Here is a 20,436-nt window from a genome sequence, read left to right on the forward strand (position 1 = left end):
GTACCACCATGCCCAACTAATTTTTTATTTATATTTTTTGTAGAGACAGGGTCTCACCATGTTGTCCAGACTGGTCTCAAACTTCTGGCCTCAAGTGAGCCTCCTGACTTGGCCTCCCAAGGATTACAGGCATGAGCCACCACATCCAGCCTAGTTGTTTTTTTAAAAATTTGGCAGAATTCAAGTAATAAAGCCATCTGGTCCTGGAGTTTTCTTTGTTGGGAGGCTTTTTATTACTGATTCAATGTTGTTACTTATTATTAATCTGCTCGGGTTTTCTATTTCCTCTTGGTTCAATCTTGGTGGTTGTTTCCAGGAATTTGTCCATTTCCTCTAGGGTTCCTAATTTGCTGGCCTATCATTATTTATAATAGTCTCCTACAACGACCTTTGTATTTTTGTGGTATCAGCCTCCTTTTTCATTTCTAATCTTATTTATTTGGGTCTTCTCCCTTTTTTTCTTGTCTAAAGGCTTGTCAATATTTTTCATCTTTTCAAAAATACACAACACTTGTTGCTTTTCTGTATTGTCTTTTCAGTTGCAACTTTATTTATTTCTGCTCTGATCTTTTTTTCTTTCCTTTTACTAATTTTGGATTTGGTTTGTCCTTGCTTTTCTAGTTCCTTGAGGTGCACCATTAGGTTGTTTATTTGACATTTTTATTTTTTTATGTTTTTGAGATGGAGTTTTGCTCTTGTCACCCAGGCTGGAGTGCAGTGATGCGATCTCGGCTCACTACAACCTCTGCCTCCTGGGTTCAAGTGATTTTCTGCCTCAGCCTCCGGAGTAGCTGGGATTATAGGCGTGTGCCACCACGCCCAGCTAATTTTTGTATTTTTAGTAGAGATGGGGTTTCACCATGTTGGCCAGGCTGGTCTCGAATTCCTGACCTCCCTCAGGTGATCCACCCGCCTCGGCCTCCCAAAGTGCTGGGATTACAGGCCTAAGCCACTGCACCTAGTGATGTTTTTCTTTTTCTATGTAGGCATTTATTGCTATGAACTTCCTTTTTAGTATTGCTTTTACTGTATCCCACAAGTTTTGGTTACATCTTCATTTTTTAAGGGTCAGTTCAAATGTAACCTCATCCAGAATCCTCTAATCCATCCCCTTGTCCCTGGAATACCTACTCTATCTCTGAGCTTCCAGGGCTTAATGGCATTAGATATTCTCCACCATACATTACAGCTACAATTTCTCTTCCTTTCCAGACTGTGTGCATCCACAGGGCATGATCTCTACTGTCTCCACAGCTCTCATGCCAGGGCCCGGCACGTTCTGGGTACTCAGTACACAACTGAAAAAGTACAGTAGAGGTTCCTCTTCAAAGACTTTCCTCCCCATCTAATTAGGAATAAATAGTAACTTCTCTTAGAAGTAAAATTTATTCAAAGACCTGTGCTAACATTTTTAAATCTCTGCTAGCCATAATAAAGAAATCAATGTACTTTATGTTCTTAGTTCCCACAATTTAGCCTGAATATTTGCCCTGGCATGCTTATACTGGTTCAAGCAAGCATTAGGTCATGGCCTGTTCCTCTTCCTTATTTGAAGGTGTTTTTACCTTTCTCAGCATTCCACAAGTTACTTCCTCCATCCTTTGTTCTCTGCCTTTGCAACTCTTTTAAAAAGTTCTAAGTTACTAGCCAATCAGGACAAATACAAAATAGCCAATGGAAACTGGACACAGCAATAGGATGGACACGTCAGGTTATAAACGACCCCATCTCATTTGTTCGGTGTACTCTCGTGGCAAAACTGCTGGCGAGTGCACCCTTTCTACAGAAAGTATAAAAACGGCCTTGCTGAAAAAATTAAATTTATGTTCAAGTGCTATTTCTTTATGGCACCGGGAAACAAGCATTTCAAACAATGACTATAAAGATAATTCATGGTGTAAGTCAGGAGGATGTTTTTTCAATATCCTTGTATATCTGGTTTTTAGTTACACACAGAAAAACCAAAAGTCTCTTACACTGGGAGACCAAATAAAAGTATAACTGAAGTTTCAAAGAAAAAAAAAGACCTAGAAGATGGCTTAAAAATTATCTTGACAGTTTCTGAAAAAGTTGTCTGTAGAAACATAATTTGCACATTCTAAACTGCCACATAGGAAGGGGGTAATGACAAAAGTTATATCTATCCAACTTGGGACAATATACATGAAGATTTTATCACTTTCTAATAGTTTTCTTTTTTAAATTTATTTTTAATTGATAACATATATATTTATTATGTATAACATATTGTTTTGAAATATGTATACAGTTGGACCTTTGTATCTGGGAGTTCTGCATCTGCAGGTTCAACCAACCCTGGATTAAATATATTCAGGAAAAAAAAAACTCACAATAAAAAATAACAATCCAACAACAACAACAAACAAACAATATAGTATACCAACCATTTACATAGCATTTACACTGTAGTAGGTATAACAAGTAATCTAGAGATGATTTAAAGTACACAGGAGAATGTGTGTAGGTTATATGCAAATACTGCACCATTTTATATAAGGCACTTGAGCATTCCTGGAGTTTTGGCATGGGATAACTGTACATTGTGAAATGGCTAAATTGAGCTAATTAACAGATGCATTACTTCATGTATGCATCTTTTTCTTTGTAGCGAGAACATTTAAAATCTACTCTCTTAGCAATTTTCAAGAATACAGTACATTATTAACTACAGTCACCAGGTTGTATAACAGATCTCTTGAACTTATTCCTAACTGATCTAATGGTTTTCATAGTATAAAGCTTAAAAGAGTGGAAAACTTATGTTAATTACTTTAAAAAGTAATTAACCGTGTATTTATACGAAGAAGGACTCAGTGTAGAAGGGAGGAGCTGTTATCTCCACATTCAGACGGAGAAACAGGCACGGTGGAGTAGTGTGCTGGGACACTAGCGTAAGTCAGCAGGGCTGGCCAGGATTACAGGACAGGCTGGTGCCCGGGCATGGTATGTGCCACACTGCTCTGTCAACTGACTTCCACACAGGCAACAGCATTAGCTATCCATCTGTCCTTCCACCTCCTTCTATGACACTGATAATTAAGAAGAAAGTACCAGGATTCAAGAGACTTAGGGCTGATTCTTTAACAATTACTCATCCACCCCTGAATGCCAGAGGCACAAGGATTTCCTCTGCTTCCCTTTCCACACCCTGGCAGTCAGGTGACTTAGCTAGAGAGCCTCAGTCAAGGTCACTATTCAGGGCAAAAATCACAGACGATACTCTGGGCCAGCACTAGGTGATTCATGTGCAATGCCTTATGAAGGACAGGGGGAAAGGATTTAAAAAGGCCAAAAACCCAAATGCAAACCAAACCCAAACAAAAAAAAACACCCTAAAACAAAACACAAATCAAGGGTGACAGCCTACGGGAAGCTTTAATATCAAGCTACTCTAATGACTGTCTTCCCATGAGATAAAAAACCGCAGGAAACTGTAAAGTCATCAATATATGAATAACACCACTGATAAGAAAATACTTCCCATGCGAGTCTGAATCATGCAGTAGTGTACTTTCATGGTGGCAGGCGCTGTCATATACTGAGCAAGTCTTCACCCTTTCTACTCTTCTTCCTATCTACTGCCACAGATCTCCAAGGAAAGTTGGAGAAATGTCTAAAATGCATACACAGCTGTGTCTGGGCACAACTGCTGCATTTATTAGATTTTCAGCAAGTCAACTATCACACCCGTGGACATCTGGTTTAGTTTTGTAAGTGTCCTCTCCTTATCCTGGCCACCTATTTCTGGGACATGCTTTCACTGATCCTTTCTGCTGTTGTTTATGCATCTGACGAGCACTGACGAGCATCCTACTCTCTGTGCCAGGGATGCAAAGGCAGCTCATTCACAGCCCTTATCCTTGAGGAGTTCTGCTCCTAACTGGAAGAGTGCATTGAAGACTTCTCTATCCCTCTCTCTGAAGCTGTGAACAGCACTTCTCTTTCCTGCTCCTCCAGGAATACTCCCTACTGGCCCCAGGGGCACATTCTACTGTGTCCTCTTTCCCTGGAGCCCTGAGAGTGGGAGGTACTTCTTCCTTCTTTACATTTCCAGTGCCCAGAATGTTTGTTAAACTGAACACATGCAGGAGGATTGAACAAACTTGTATTTACTGAATGCTCACTACGTGCCAGTCACTTCATAGACATTATTTCATGCTAAGCAAGGTAGACACCCAATCCTCTGAAAATCAGCAAGATTGGCTCAATGTTAGGATGAGACAAGTACGGGGCAGGATTGGGCCTTATGAGGAAGAACCATAGTCTCTCTCTTCTTTTTTTTCTTTTGAGATGGAGTCTTACCCTGTGGCCCAGGTTGGAGACAACTGGCACGATCTCGGCTCACTGCAAGCTCCGCTTCCCGGGTTCACGCCATCCTCCTGCCTCAGCCGCCCAAGTAGCTGCGACTACAGGCGCCCTCCACCACACCCGGCTAATTTTTTTTTTTGTATTTTTTGTAGAGACAGGGTTTCACCGTGTTAGCCAGGATGGTCTCGATTTCCTGACCTCCTGATCCGCCCACCTCGGCCTCCCAAAGTGCTGGGATTACAGATGTGAGCCACCATGCCCAGCCCATAGTCTCTCTTTTTTTTTTTAAAAAAATGTATGTACGTATGTATGTATGTATGTATTTTTGAGACGGAGTCTCATTCTGTCACCCAGGCTGAAGTGCAGTGGTGCCATCTTGGCTCACTGCAACCTCCGCCTCCTGGGTTCAAGCAATTCTCCTGCCTCAGAATCCTGAGTAGCTGGGATTACAGGCACGGGCCACCACACCTGGTTAATTCTGTGTATTTTTAGTAGAGATAGGGTTTCACCATATTGGCCAGGCTGGTCTCAAACTCCTGACCTCAGGTGATCTGCCTGCCTTGGCCTCCCACAGTGCTGGGATTACAGGCATGAGACACCACGCCTGACCACCATAGTCTCTTTTGTGTGGCACAGAAAAGAAGGCTTCTTGGAAGAGGAGAAGGTGATGCTTGAAAGGCTTCTCAGGAGTTCACAGCTGTCTAGGCAGCCATGGTCTGGCTTGACACAGACTGATCCGCCTTAGTTTGTTACTGTCAAACTACTGCATATACTTTCATTAATGAGAGTAGTTAATCTCTTCACCTACCTGTTGGAAACGGTAGCATCTGGTTCAATTTTCTCTGTGGCAACAACCCTTCATCAACAAGCATCTATTGAGGCTCTCAGTATGCCAGGCAGCACGCTACTTTTGTGCAGGTTATCTGCTAGTTTATTAGTTCCAAGCCAGAGCCTCTCTAAGGGTAGGAAGTCTACATTATAGCAAATGTGTATGAAATGCAGAATTAATACTTACAGGTATTCACATGCTATTGAGAAGGGCTATATAATGCCTGATTGTAGAGGCCTGGCTTCAGGAATAGATGGGAATGAACTGTAATTAGCATATCAGGTGTTCACCTTTCTAAAAGCTTAAAAGGTTAGTTCTTTTAAGCATGTTAAAGAAGCTTCTTGAGATTGGAATTATCATTCTTTTACTTAACCCATCCTTTCTTTGAGTTAAGATGCCTACCAAGTGCCCGGTCTCATTATCCAGGGCATTTGTTAATTTAACAGGCTTGACCGGGCGTGGTGGCTCATGCCTGTAATCTCGGCACTTTGGGAGGCCGAGGCAGGTGGATTACCTGAGGTGAGGAGTTCGTGACCAGCCTGGCCAATGTGGTGAAACCCTGTCCCTACTAAAAATACAAAAATTAGCTGGGCATGGTGGCGGGCACCTGTAATCCCAGCTACTCAGGAGGCTGAGTGAGAGAATCGCTTGAAACAGGGAGGCAGAGGTTGCAGTGAGCGGAGATTGTGCCACTGCACTCTAGGCCTGGGCAACAGAGTGAGATGTTGTCTCAAAAAGACAGTAGGATTGCTCAAGCTCAGAAATTCAAGGGTGCAGTGAACTATGATTATACCACCGTACTCCAGCCTCAGCAACAGGGCAAGCCTCCATTTCTAAAAAGTAAATAAACCTAGGTTCTGCGACATTATTTTAATTAAAGGTTAAAAAGAAACTAATCTTGGCAAGCCTCAAAAACCAGTTTTTTTTTTTTTTTTTTTGAGATGGAGTTTCGCTCTTCTTGCCCAGGCTGGAGTGCAATGGCGCAATCTCGGCTCACCACAACCTCCGCCTCCCAGGTTCAAGCGATTCTCCTGCCTCAGCCTCCCGAGTAGCTGGGATTACAGGCAGGCGCCACCACGCCCGGCTAATTTTGTATTTTTAGCAGAGACAGGGTTTCTCCATGTTGGTCAGGGTGGTCTCGAACTCCCGACCTCAGGTGATCCGCCCACCTCGGCCTCCCAAAGTGTTGGGATTGTAGGCGTGAGCCACCGCACCTGGTCCAAGAACCAGTGTTAATAAACGTACAGTAGAAGTTGGGTGGCGGCAGGGGGAAGTTACTGATCACAAACGAGAAACTACTACACACAAATTAATTTTATAGCTTTGATTTAGTCTCTTGGGACCCCACATCTGAAGAGGGGTTAGGCAGCGAAGTGTTTCGGTATGGGGCTTGAGGATAGTGATTATGGGATTCTGAGCTACTGAGCTCCTCTGAGACTCTGGGGCACTGCTCACGTATAAGCACAAGGGGGCTTTGCTTGATGGTAATTTAGGTCAAGCTTCCTTGAATTTCGATGAGGCAGCTGGAGTTTCTTGAAAATATTCTCAGCTAGATTCAGAATAATTCTTTCTCCTCTTCCCTTTTGTGGGGACTTTATCTCAAGTGTCTGTTTCTGTCTCACTGGAAGACTTAATTTAGGGGTCCTTCAGACCCCTAAATTCACAGCTGAGGAAATGACTTCTGCTGCAAATAGAGACCTCTGCTTTATTTGTCATGGAGAACAAGGAACTCAAATGAGAGATCCAAGACATCCTTGTTTTCATGCAAATGGTTCTATCAGCTCAACAGAAGGAAATGAAAAAAAACACAGGGGCCAACAAAACAGAGAATTATCTCTGCACACAGAGTATCAGCTGATCTTTAACAATGTCTTCTAAGAGCTCCATTCTAAACATTATCAGTTTTCAAAATGTAAGCACATGTGAGCCGAGCTAGCTATGGGATATCGCACACTTCAAATCCCTGATAAAAGTCATGAGAAGGCTGTACTCCCTATGTCTCACCAGCAGACAGGCCGAATCTCTGAATTTGATGTCCTGCTGTGAACAGCCATGAAGAACACTCTTGGTTTTTGTAGGGAGGATTTCTATTTTCAATTATCGGCTGTTTTTGGGGGAAGTGGGGAAAGTACTCTATCCTTAGATGACCACGGTTGCTGTGGCCAAGTCTCAAACACTTGTTTCAGCAGCTGGAACACTAAATAAATTTAGTCTTTGTCTTCTGGGTCTTTGGTAAAGAGCTAGTTAGAATTTATTCAAGGCATGAGAGATATGCTTGGCACAAAGTCAGACAGTATATATTATGGGTTTCTGTTGTCCTCCTTGAGATAAAATTACAGAAGGGGGTGGAGGGAAATGAGGGGGTCTCTTGGCCCCCAGGACTCTGGTGTCATTTTCTCCTATAAACCATTTTCAGGACTCTCAATGACCTAGAGGCTCTCTGAACAGGCATAGGCTGTGCCTGTCTAGATAAGTCCCCACTGCTATGTTGGTAACCACACTCAGGAGATGTGAACTCTTTCAGTCACTTTTTCCATTATTGTATTTGATCTGGAGGCTTCTCACAGTCCTCTGTAGGGTGCAGACAGAGAATCTCTGCTCTATGTCAGACTGCTACCCTGATGGGGAATGTCATTACCCACAGGCAAGCAGCAACACAGCATTCTTACACTACAGACCTGCAGCTTGATATGTGAGTGATTTAAAAACACACATTTTAGTACAATGTATGGAATGGTAAGAAAACACTGGTGGGTTAGACCTTTGGCTTACATGCACTATTACTGTGTGGCCACTGGTTATCTTTGAGGATAGCTGTTCATGCCAAAGCATTATTTTAACTTTTCTCTATTACTTTATGATCTATGAGGCCATTTGGGGTCTCTCTAAGAACACAGCTCCCATTTATAACACTATTTCAATAGAGAATAAGCTCTGAAAAAACAGTTTTGAATAAAGCTCACATTTCCCAGAAAATAGCCCTAGTGTGATTCAAATAGGCATGGCATTGTGTAGCGAGAGGCCATGAAACCTGTGGGAGCACGAGCTGAGCACACAGGGAGAAACCTGCATTTGGATTCACTGGCAAAGACCAAACTTGAAGCTATAGCTCTGGGTACCTCTCAATTATCCCTACTGGCTGGGGCAACACTTTTAATGTTAGCCTGAGGCGCCAGCCCTGTGAGACATTTGACAACTCACAGCACAACAACCCTCCTATGAGTGGGATTCCTCGTCTGGGCAGAGTGGCTCAAGCCTGTAATCACAGCACCTTGAGGGGTCAGTGCGGGAGGATCAGTTGAGTACAGGAATTCAAGACCAGCCTGGACAACATAGCAAGACCTCATCTCTACCACAAAAAAAAAAAAAAAAAAAAAAGCTGGGCATGGTGCCACACACCTGTGGTTCCAGCTACTTGGAAGGCTGAGGTGGGAGGATCAGGATCACTTGAGCCCCGGAGATGGAGGCGACTGAGAAAGGCCTGTCTCAAGGGAAAAAAAAAATTCCTCTCCAAGTACTGTCTCTGGAAAAATGATCCTCATTAGAGAGTACAAGAGAATGGGCTTTGGTCACACAGAACCTGGGTTAGAATCCCAGGCTGAGAACTACAGGCCAATTACTCAGTATCTCTGAACAAATCCCCTAATTTACATGATGCCAGTAACTGCATAATAGTACCTACCTAATTTTGAGATGATTACAAAAGTAGTACTAGGCGTAGAGCCTCTCATAAGGCAAGTGCTCCATAACTATTAACTACCACTAGTACTACTAGCATCTTCAAAAGAGTGGCATTTTAATGTAGAGAAAAGTAACTATCCAGAGAACCGAAACTCCACTCCACATTATAAAAAGTACAGGTTCTGGAGCCACGTGGACCTCGGATTGAATCTCAACTTTACCTCTTACCAGTGGTGTGACCTTGGGTAGGTCAGTGTATCTCATTGAGCCTTAGTTTCCTCTTCTGTAAAATGGGCACAAAAGCACATACTTCACAGGACTGTTGTAAGGTTAACACAAATAATGCACAGAGTGCCCACAGCACTGCCTGTCCTGCTCTTGGTACCTGGCAAATGGCATGGTCCCTATTTCAAGCTGCTCCTGACAACACGATCCACGCCACTCAAATGTACCTTGCAATTCTTACCTCAAAGCTGGCTAGACTATCAGCTCTGAGGATGGAGTCACAAGCCCTTCGAGGATGGAGTCACAAGCCCTTCTCAAAGCCCATACCTTTCCCGGCGTTTCTAGGAGGCAGAGGGGGAGCCTCCGTGGTTGGTGATGTGGGCGAGTCTGTGCTTGTGGAAACGAAGATCTGGTTGGTGAAGGCTCCATAGGAGAGCCGCTGTTTGTCCCTTGGAGTGCTGAATCCTGGCAGTGCCAGCTTGTCCTGCGGGGAGATGCTGGAGGAGTGGCAGAAGCTCTGAGGTCTGGGTGAGCGCTCTTTCTTGATAGGGCTTGGCTGGCAGATGAAATAAGAAGGTGAGATAATAATCAAGGACCATGCTTCATGTGTACAGAGGGCCTCCGCAGGGCGGGCTCAGGTGGGAATCTGGGTTCCTGTGGCTCTCTGAGCTTTATGAGGTCAGCCACAATGAGCCTCATGATGCTGACACAGTACAAGGGAAGGATCTAGACACCACACTTTCATATCGTTCACCACTATGAATAATCACACTAGAGAACACTGGTTAGGATCAGCAGCAGTGTCAGAAGCACAGTAAGGTCACAGGTAGATTTAACTTTTAATAAGCAAACACCTTCAGAATGCAGGACTTTTTCAGCAACATTTGAATAGTATTTCCACCTATTTCTAATTTGCTACATTAAGTTTTCTTCCCTGCTCAACCCTTTAACGTTGAAGTTCTTTCTTTGCCTCATTTCTCATTTTATATCCCCCTGCAAAGTAAACGGATTCACACCCACTGCCCCCTACACAATAATGACTTACAGATCTGTAAATCCAACCCCAATAACTTGTGTTCCAAACCAATGGCCCATGAGGTGTCTCTGGTATTTGCGCTTGCGGTGATGGCATCAGGATCCACTCAACTGCCCAAGTTAGAAACCTCAGTGTCACCTGGAGTCCCTGGTTCCTGCATTCACCTTGGAAATACCCCTCGAAGCCACTCCTAGTACAGGTGCTCACCAGCTCCCACTGCAGCTCTAGCCTCCAGAATGGCCCCTTCTCCAGTTTCCTTCCTCCAGTCCATTTTCCACACTGCAGCCAGAGCTGGTGGGAAACCTTGCTCTTTAGACGATAAACCTCTGTGGGCTTCTGACTGCTTGCACAAAAACCCAAAGGCCAAACCTGGCCCACAAAGCCATCCTGATCTGGTTTGCCTGACTCTACAAGGCAGCTGCCTGCCTCTCCCCACCCAGCCAGGTGAATGCGTCTCACACACAGTGCTTCTCTCCATTCCTCCAACATCCAGGCTCTACCATAACTCCTTCCCTTGGCACATGGTGTTCTGGAATGATGCATTCCACCCCACTTCCTTCCCTGGCAAGCTTCTACCTATCCTTAGAAACCCGTTTCCAATGTCCTTGAGAAGGTAGACTAACGCAGCTGCTTGGTCCTCTGAATAGCTCTCAGGAATTTTTCCAAACTCTTATAATGATTATCACATTGTATTATAATTTATTTCCTCTTAAAGTTGTTAAGGCTTTGAGGACCTCTTTGGCCATTCCTTACATCCTGCCTGTGATACAGGAAATGTCCAATACATAGACAATCAATTAATGCATGAATGAACTTTCAGAGGTAGTTAACTGCTTATAAGGAAAACTCAGTGAGAACTGGGTTTAATCCTCCAAACTGTCTTTACTAGCTGGGAGACTTTAGACAAGTTGCTAAATTCTCTTTGTAAGTTTTCTCTTCTGTAAAATGGGGATAACAATGTCCATTATGTACTTTTTTTTTCTTTCTCTGAGACAGGGTCTCACTCAGACACCCACACCCAGGCTGGAGTGCAATGGCAGAATCTTGGCTCATCACAGCCTTGATTGAGTTCCCGGGCTCAGATGATTCTCCCACCTCTGCCTCCCGAGCAGCTGGGACCACAGGTGCGCACCACCACGGCCAGCTAATTTTTGTATTTTTTGTAAAGAGAGGGTTTCGCCATGTTGCCCAGGCTGGTCTCAAGCTTCTGAGCTCAAGGAATCCACCTGTCTCACCCTCCCAAAGTGCTGGGATTACAGGTGTGAGCCACAGCACTCGGTTATGGACTTTCAGTAAAGATGATCTGAGATAACGTAAGCGCTTAAATCTGTCTAATCCATATTTAATGAACATCATTCCTTAATGACAGGCATACATTCTAAGAAATGTGTTAGGTGATTTCGTTCTTGTGCGAACATCATAGAGTATACTTACACAAACCTAGACGGGAGAGCCTACTACACACCTAGGCTATATGCTATAGCCTATTGCTCCCAGGCTACAAACCTGTACAGCATGCTACTATACTAAACATTGTAAACAACTGTAACACAATGGTAATTACTTGTGTATCGAAACATAGAAGAGGTAAGATAAAAACAAGTTATATAAGATTAAAAAATGGTACATCTATGTAGGACACTTTCCATCAATGGAGCTGGAAAGACTGGAAGCTGCTCTGGGTGTGAGTGAAGGCCTACGACATTACTGTACATTTTTATACAACTCAGTGCAGTAGGTTGGTTTATACCAGCATCCCCATAACCATTTGAGGAATGTGTTGCACTACGGTATTATGACATTTATGGCCTCACTAGGTGATGGCTATTTTTCAGCTCCATTTTAATCTTACATGGATCCCCATTGAATATGCAGTGTGTTGTGGACTGAAATGTTATTATATGGTGCATGATTATGTTCAATAAATAACAACTGTTATTTACTTACTAATTACTTGTTTTGAAGGTTAATTTTTTTTTTTTTTTTTTTTTTAAGATACAGGGTCTTGCTCTGTCATTCAGGTCAGAGTACAGTAGTACAATCAGAGCTCACTGCAGCCTCAAACTCCTGGGCTCAAGCAATCCTGCTGCCTCAGCTTGTCAACTAGCACCACCACGTTTTATTGATTGATCTATTCACTTTGTAGAGACAGGGTCTCACCATTTTGCTTAGGTTGGTCTCAAATTCCTGGTCTCAAGCGATAGTTCTGCTTTGGCCTCCCAAAGCGCTGGGATTACAGGCATGAGCCACCATGCCCAGCTTCATGGTTAATTTTATGTGTCAACAGGCTACAGAGTCCTGGTGTTTGGTCAAACACTAGTCTGGATGTTGCTGTAAAGGAATTTTTTAGATGCAATTACCATTTAAATGAGTAGATTTCTAGTCAAGGGAACTACCCTTCATGATGTGGGTGTGCCTCACCTAATCAGCCAAAGAAAGGCCTTAAAAAGACTGAGGTCCCCCAAAGGGGAAGGAATGCTGCCTCCAGACTGTCTTTAGCCTGAAGACTGCAACATTAACTCCTGCTGGGATTTCCAGCCTGCTGGCCTGCCCTGTGCATTTTGAACTTGACAGCCCCTTCAATCATGTGAGCCAATTCCTTAAAAAAAATTTCTCTCTCTCTCCCTATTCTGTTGGCTCTGTTTCTCTGGACAACCTTAACATAGCTGTTAAATGGTGCCCAATAAGGACTGAACAACATAAATGGCCCTGATACATCAGATCATAAAACCACAATCAATCAATCTCACCAAAAATGGATCTTGTCTACACAGAGTAGAAAAGCTGGGGTAGTTGTTGAGAATTCGAGGACATAATTTACACTCACTTTGTCATCCAGATCATCATCGCTCTCATCTATCTCCTCCTGTCGAAGATTCCACTCATATTCTACGTGGACGTGTGGATTGAACTTTCCAGATTTAGCCTGGGAAAGCTGGAAGGAACAGCAAATGTGCACCATTTTAATTTAAATGCTGAAACATCCCAATATTATATAAACACTGAGCAAATCCCACCTTATTCCTAGTTTTCAATGAATCATCTGTAGGTGTACTACAGGCAACACTCTGATTAGACAAGCTGCACTGCTATGTGACAGGCTCAAGAAGAAATGCAAACAACTGCAGGCAGAGCCTTCTTTATTTTGATGACTTGTCTCCAAAATTAAAAGCTTTCTTCTTATTAAATGGGCCTCAAACTTGCAAATTCCTGGCTGAAAGGCAAAACGCGTCTTTGAAGTTTAAGAGGTAGGCTTTTAAGGTCCCAGTCCAATCTGTGGCCCCATTTTCTCATTCATAAAATGGGAACAGGGATAATTGTCTCAAAGGATACTTTTAAGAATAAAAAGGCCCAACTGGTGGGCCTGGAACCTGGCACTTAGCGGAAACTCAAGAGTATCACACTAATGTGAAGGCCCCGACTTGCTAAGCAAGAACTAGTGGGGTCAAAAAAGGTGAGTGTGTACAGGAAGGGGAGGGGCTGGGAGAACAGTGTGTTAACATTTTGAAGACCACTACACTCTGAGCTTTACTTGCCCAATTTTTGGAGCTGCTTCTCAAATAATTCTCTACTGTTAAGCTGCAGAGAAAGTCTAATGGTCTGGGAAATAAAAAGCATGACCTCAATCCACAAGTCGATCTGGTAATAATACTTGTGTAATGCCTTTCACCTCCTTTAACTGCATTCCAAACACAAGTGGATGACAAATTTATCATTTTACCACTTTTTCTAATGTAGCACATTGCTTTTCTGATTTTCTTTAGCCAATGTTAAAAAAAAGAATCTGCATTTTTAATATTCAATTTTAGCTTCTCAGAATGACACTTTTAAGGCAGCCAATGTCTAATAAATCTCCCACGCCCATTTTTGCTTACCAGATCTTCACACTGGGTAGCTTTTAGTCTCTTTGCTATGTCTAGGGCAGTTTCTCCAGCTTGGTTAACTGAAATAGGGAAAAAATTAATTTGCATAATTATCTAGGAAACACCTTAAGAAGGCAAGGAACAATAATCAAATTACGCTGTACTGTGCAACACACGCTCTTACTACAGTCATGAAGACAATGGGACACACTCTTACCTATATCCACAGTGGGCTTGCTCCTGAGCAAAAGCTTCAAACACTCAGGTTTACTGTACATACTACAGTAGTGTAGAACTGTATTTCCCAGGGCCGTCTGCTTATCCAGGTTCCCACTGAAAAATTAGATGATTATTAGAAAAAAATGACTTACTCTATACCTTAAAACCATATATTAGCCACTTATTTTTGTGCTGACAACTGAGTCAAATTTGAGACCTAATTATTATAATAGAGAAAATTATGATGTTTCTAACCTAGATTTATAAGCAATACAGTGATAACAGCCAGCACTTACTTAGAGTGCCAGGTCCTATGGGACAGACACTGTTTCTTAACGTTTACATGTATTAGTTCATTGAATCTTTACAACTATCTGATGGGGTAAGTACTAATAATAACCTCTTTTACAGATAAAAAACCCTGAAGCGCAGAGAGGTTGAAGTGCTTGCTTTCAAGATTTTCAAGATAGGGATGGTGAAGCAGGGATATTTGAACACAGGTAATCTATCTCTGGAGCCAATGCTTTCAGCCACTACGCTATATTGTCTCTGAGGAAGATACCTGGACCTTTATACAATTTGGCTTGTGTCTATGTACCATTCTTTCTATATGGGTTCAAATCCCCTCACTATTTTGATCTTCTTCTTTAGATGAGCTCCAGTTCCTCCTCATCATCCGTTGCTTACAGAACAGATAAAGAATAAAGAATCCAGCAAGTCCAAATTTCCTATGTTCACTCTTATACTTCCATCAGTATATCCCAAACTTGAATTTCGAGCTACTGATCCAGCCACACACATATTAAATTTAGGAACAATGAAAACTTACAAATCTGGTTGACCTGTGCTGTTAAGTCTTCTCTCTTTTAACCTCTCCTAATGGTTAGGAAATGCGTCCAATCTGTGCAGCAGATTTTTGGATACGGACATAATTTTACATTTATAAAGGCTAAGGGACGGCAAAGTACGGCCTGTAGGCCATATCTGGTTCACTGTCTGTTTTTATAAATAAAATAATAAAGTTTTATTGGAATACAGCCACACTTGCTTGTTTATACATTGTCTATGGCTGCTTTCATACTACCATGGCAGAAGCGAATAGCTGACAGAGAGACTTCATGCCTGCAAAGCCAAAAATAATTTTTATATCTAGCACGACACAGAAAAAGCTTGCCAATTCCCGATCTAGGCCACTAATAGGACTGGTTAGTGTTAATTTATAAGGCATATTCAGGTAATTCAACAGAGAAAACAAAAACGATACCAGTTTTGTACAAGGAAGTCAACCAAATGGAGAGATGTCTGATCTGCAGTTCGGACGGCAAGGTGAAGGGCTGTCTCCCCAAGCTCCTAAAGAGGGAAGGAAAAGTATAAGTAAGTCGATAATATGCTCTGCCAATGGAGGCTTCATATATATCAGTTGCCCCCAAGTAATCATAAGGAGCACACCTTTTCACTCTCATATTCTCTTGATTTAGACATGGCCACCCAATGTATAAGAATCTCATTATATGGTATAATGTTAAAGTAAGTCATCTTTTAAACTGATTTTCTGCATTACTTTTTATCCTATGATTTTAGTGAGGCCTTACCTGCCCAGGTTCCAGCAGTGGTTCCATTAGCTCTACCCCCTCTGCATAGACTTGAATTAGTGCAAGTAAATCCCTGGATTTGATGGCCTCAAGCAATTCATTTAGTTTAGCTGATGAAGTTGAACAAGTCTTCCTTGAAAACCTATGATCTACATACTTCGCAGTGATATATTCTTTTCGTACAGTCCTAAAACAGAACAAAATAAAGAATTTTTATTTTCCAAGTGCTAAGAAAGGTTTACATTTTCTGACAAACATTTCTCTTGAGAAGTTATTTTAATTAAGATATGCTTCTTTTCACCATTCAAATAAACCAGGTTTTAGACCAAATTACTCCAACAGAGACAGAATAAAGAAAATAATATATATTTACTAATATATACAAGTAATAGATACAGTTACAAAGTAAATGGGCACATAAATCATAGATTTCTTTTTCACCTTGACCAACAGCATGAGAAATCAACTATTTATAAATACTTCAAACTCTGATACATAAGCATATGAAGAAATTAAAAAATTTAAGAAGTTAAACACATTCTGAAAGACCAATTAAAAGTTTTCAGAGCTTCATGGAAAGGATTTTAGTCGTCTGATATAACTCCCTATTTTTAATTTTATTTTGTAAAATTTTTAAAAGGATGAGGTCTCACTATGTTGCCCAGGCTGGTCTTGAACTCCTGAGCTCAAGCAATTCTCCTGCCTTGGCCTCCCAAAGTGTTGGGATTACAGGCGTGAGCCACTGCACCCGGCCATAACTCTCTATTTTATAGGTGAGGAAACTAAGGCTCAGAAAGGATGTCACTGAAGCTACTCCCCCAGGGTAGGCATTGAGCTCCAAAGGGGTGAAGATGAGCTGTCTTTCCTGCACAGGTTCAGTATGGCAGCAGGAGACCACATGGATAACATGCCCAAAGTCTGAAAGGGTGTGGTATTTTTTCCTTCTCTTGAGGAATCACCTTCTTTACTTCAGTTCAAGTGTTTCTGGTGGGACTGAACTCACCTCCCAGCCACAGGGGTGAGTATATGACCTAAGTGGCCCAATGGTCGCCTTGACCACCTCTGGGGAAAGACTAAAATGGAAGTCAGCTCAGAGGAAAGGAGAGGTAGGAGTCAGGGAAAGAGCGCTAGGGTCCATGTGATGCTGTCTGACTGCCTGGATCCAGCTGTACCTGAATCCACCCCTTGAATTTCCCAGTTACATGAGCTAATTAATAAAGACAGTAAATGAACTTTGGATTAAATCTTAGTTCTACAGCATCCCAGCTGTGTGACCATAGGAAACTGCTTAATCGTCATGAGCTTCAGGTTTTTTTTTTTAAACCTGAAAATTGGGATAAGACATTGGTATATTTTGAATTAAAGGATATACAGTGCCTAAGAAGTGTTTTCTTCCTTCTGAGAGGGCTCTAACACAAAGGACATAAACTTTCTTGCTCAAAAATATGCATTCCACCTGTGGAAGCTGCTACTGTTTCCAACACCCCAGGCAACACAGTTTAACACTGTGCTGGTACCTTTTTCTTTCATTCTGGGTTGGCAGTAAAAACAGTTGAGCTGGTTGATGATGGCACACAGCCTCTGGTCTTTTTTCAACCCTGTGCAGTTGAGAAGAGACCAACTGATTCTACTAAATAACCAAAATCTTATGCTCATGGGTGTCCCTTATGCTTAGGTCAAAGTCCTTTTAGGATGGCAAGAGCCTGATGAATTAGAGGACTTCCAGTAACCAAAAGAACGGCCCAAGCCTGGCTTCTGAGGCCTCTGCTGCATGTGTCTTATATAAAGTGTGAAAGGCAGCTGCTGTGCTGATGGATAGAGCAGATTTAAAAATTAAATGGCTCGATTCAAGTCTGAAACCACGTGCTAACTATGTGACCCAGGGTAAATCAAGTTCTCACCGAATCTCAGTTTCCTTACCTGTAAAATGTTAGTAATCATAGCTGCCTTCCAAGGAAGCAAGATTATGGGTAAGGAACAAAGAGGGATGCACATGTTAGGGGTTCATTTGAAAGCTTCCTTCCCATTATTATCCGGGAGGCCAGAACTAGGCTTAAAGATGCAAAGTTGCCGGGAGGTAGGTCTTAGATTACTGTTTCCATGCATTCATCTGCGTTTCAGGAATGTCTGCAGGTGGCTTCCTGTCACTGGAAATATCACGCAGATGCCACGCAATTATGTGGAAGCAATGATGCAGAGGGTGCTCAGGTATCACATGATCACCTTGAAAATCACCTCTACCCTTAGGTCTCTAATTCTGTGGCCATAGGAAGTAACTGGCCTCTTACTAGGCACAATGCCTTCAACTTTTTATGGGCACTCAGCCCATGGTCCCCTGGCAATTTAACGTTTTCTGACACTGGAGTAATAGGGAGAGTGGAAAATAGATTTGTCTGGAAATCTGGACACTAGAATTCTAGTCCTATGGCTGATAAAGACTTTTCTCCTCTGTCCCCTTAAACCCAGTCCTCTCTTTATCTGCTCCGTTTTTGTTAATGCTACTATCTATTTACCTAGATGTAAAACCTTAGGTGTCATCTTGACTGAGTCTTAAACATCTCATATGAAAACTGACTAGCAAATCCTGTTGGCTCTCCCTTCAAAATATATTGGAAAGTCAACCACATTTCATTATATTCACTGCTACCACCTTTGTCCAGTTTACCTTCAGTGCTCAGTGGATCTATTCTAACAGCTTCTCCTCTGTCTGTTTCCATAGGCACCCAGGCCCCGCCACACTCCCCGCAAGTCTGTCCTTCACACATCAGCTACAGCTGGGTTTCTCAACCTCAGCTCTACTGACATTTGGGGCTGGGTAAATTCTTTTCTCTTGACAGCTGTCCTATGCATTGTAGGATGTTTAGCACCATCCCTGACCTCTACCCACTGGGTGCCAGTAGCACCTGACCAAGTCATGGCAACTGAGTATCTCCAGACATTGCCAAGTATCCTCTGGGGGCAAAGTCACCCTTGGTTGAGAACCAATATCATATGATCAGTTTAAGAGGCTGGGTGCAGTGGCTCATGCCTGTAATCCCAGCACACTGGGAGGCCGAGGTGGGCAAATCACCTGAGGTCGGGAGTTTGAGACCAGCCTGATCAACATGGAGAAACTCCTTCTCTACTAAAAATACAAAAAACTAGTCGGGCATAGTGGCGCATGCCTGTAATCCCAGCTACTCGGGAGGCTGTGACAGGAGAATCACTTGAACCCGGGAGGGAGAGGTTGCAGTGAGCCAAGATTGCATCACTGCACTCCAGCCTAGGCAATGAGAGTGAAATTCCATCTCAAAAAAAAAAAAAAGAACATATGATCAATTTAGAAAATAACTCAGATCATGCCACTCCTGTTTAAAACCTCTCAATCACACTTACAATCAAATCCCCAGGCAGTCCTTGACCTACATGATCTGGCTCCATCTCCATCTTGCCCAGCATTCCCCCGCATCTCCCTCTTGCTCAGTTCTCTCCCGCCACATCTTCCTTCATGACATAGCTCAAATATGCCTTACTGCCCCTTGGGGCACCCACAATGACTGTTCCAGCTGCCTGGCTGCTTCCCCCAGGGAGCGGGGCTTTATGCCCCTCAATTCTGCACTTTCCCCAACTTCAACTTGAAAAAAATACCCCCTCCACATTCCCCACACACTTCAACACCTCCTCTTGTTGTAATTTCTTCATAACACCTAATACAATGTGTAATTGTATGACTGACTTTTTAATTTCCTGTGTTTTCATCTCCTCAGAATGTAAGCAGGACAGAAACTCTGTCTTGTTTGCTACTGTATCTTCAGCACCTACAAGAGTGCCTGAAGTAGGGAAGCTGCCTCATAAGGATTTGATCAACAACTAAATGAGTGATCAAACTGCATGTTACAAGAGGTTCACTCTATGCTTCTGGGTCACTGGCCAAACAAGGAAGTAATAATAGTAGTAAGTAGTAAATACTTACACAGCACTTACTACAGACCAATAATAATAATAACAGATACTTATACAGCACTAACTATAGACCAAATGCTGCTCCAAGCACTTTTTATTCAAGCCCCTTAATTGTCACCACAACCCTATGAGGTAGATATATGTTCTGGATGAGGAAACTAAAGCAGAGACAATTAAAGTTACTTGTCCAAGGTCACACAGTTTAGGAAGTGGCAGAGCTATAATATGAATTCCAGCACTCTGGCTTCAAAATCTATGACCTTAACCACTACATTAGAGATACTGGAGAATAACAGACATTTTGAAGGCGAAAGTCTTACAGAGGCCAAATGACTAGATGAGGTACAAAGCTGACCAGGTGGCGCTGATGCTGCTTCCCACATGAGAAACAGGACATAAAAATCCATGTCGTTATGACATTCATCTGGCAGCCGTGCCTTCAAGGTTTGGGTCACGCAAACATTTAAAAAATGCTGGTGTGGGCAAGACTGCACTGTGTATGTGCTTGAGCACTTGCTGTTACCAAGTTGGTAAAGTAAAACTTAGGTCTTATTTGTTCATGGTAGTTTTTTGATCAAATTAACTTTTGAAAAACCTTTCAGTGTAATTTGTGCTTTTTTTTTTTTCATCTGCATAGTGTTCTGTTGTGTGGCTCTACCATAGAGTATTTCGTCAGATGCCTACAGATGGATACTTGTTTTGTTCCTAATCTTTTTGTAT

At 42.5% G+C, this 20,436-nt stretch overlaps 1 protein-coding gene across 15 annotated transcripts in view; it reads right to left on the reverse strand.

The window, feature by feature from the left end:
- Positions 1-20,436, reverse strand: part of ASAP1 (ArfGAP with SH3 domain, ankyrin repeat and PH domain 1) — a 392,196-nt gene that overhangs the window by 50,152 nt on the left and 321,608 nt on the right. For all 15 annotated transcript variants that reach the window (XM_054499217.2, XM_063669081.1, XM_063669076.1 and 12 more), the window contains 6 exons: positions 15,775-15,961; positions 15,447-15,532; positions 14,181-14,296; positions 13,976-14,043; positions 12,928-13,035; positions 9,392-9,620 (listed from right to left, as the gene is read on the reverse strand). In XM_054499217.2, coding sequence (XP_054355192.1) covers positions 9,392-9,620; positions 12,928-13,035; positions 13,976-14,043; positions 14,181-14,296; positions 15,447-15,532; positions 15,775-15,961 — 794 coding nt within the window. The remainder of the gene's footprint in view (positions 1-9,391; positions 9,621-12,927; positions 13,036-13,975; positions 14,044-14,180; positions 14,297-15,446; positions 15,533-15,774; positions 15,962-20,436) is intronic.

This window comes from Pongo pygmaeus, chromosome 7, assembly GCF_028885625.2.
Source record: "Pongo pygmaeus isolate AG05252 chromosome 7, NHGRI_mPonPyg2-v2.0_pri, whole genome shotgun sequence".
Classification (NCBI taxonomy): domain Eukaryota; kingdom Metazoa; phylum Chordata; class Mammalia; order Primates; family Hominidae; genus Pongo; species Pongo pygmaeus.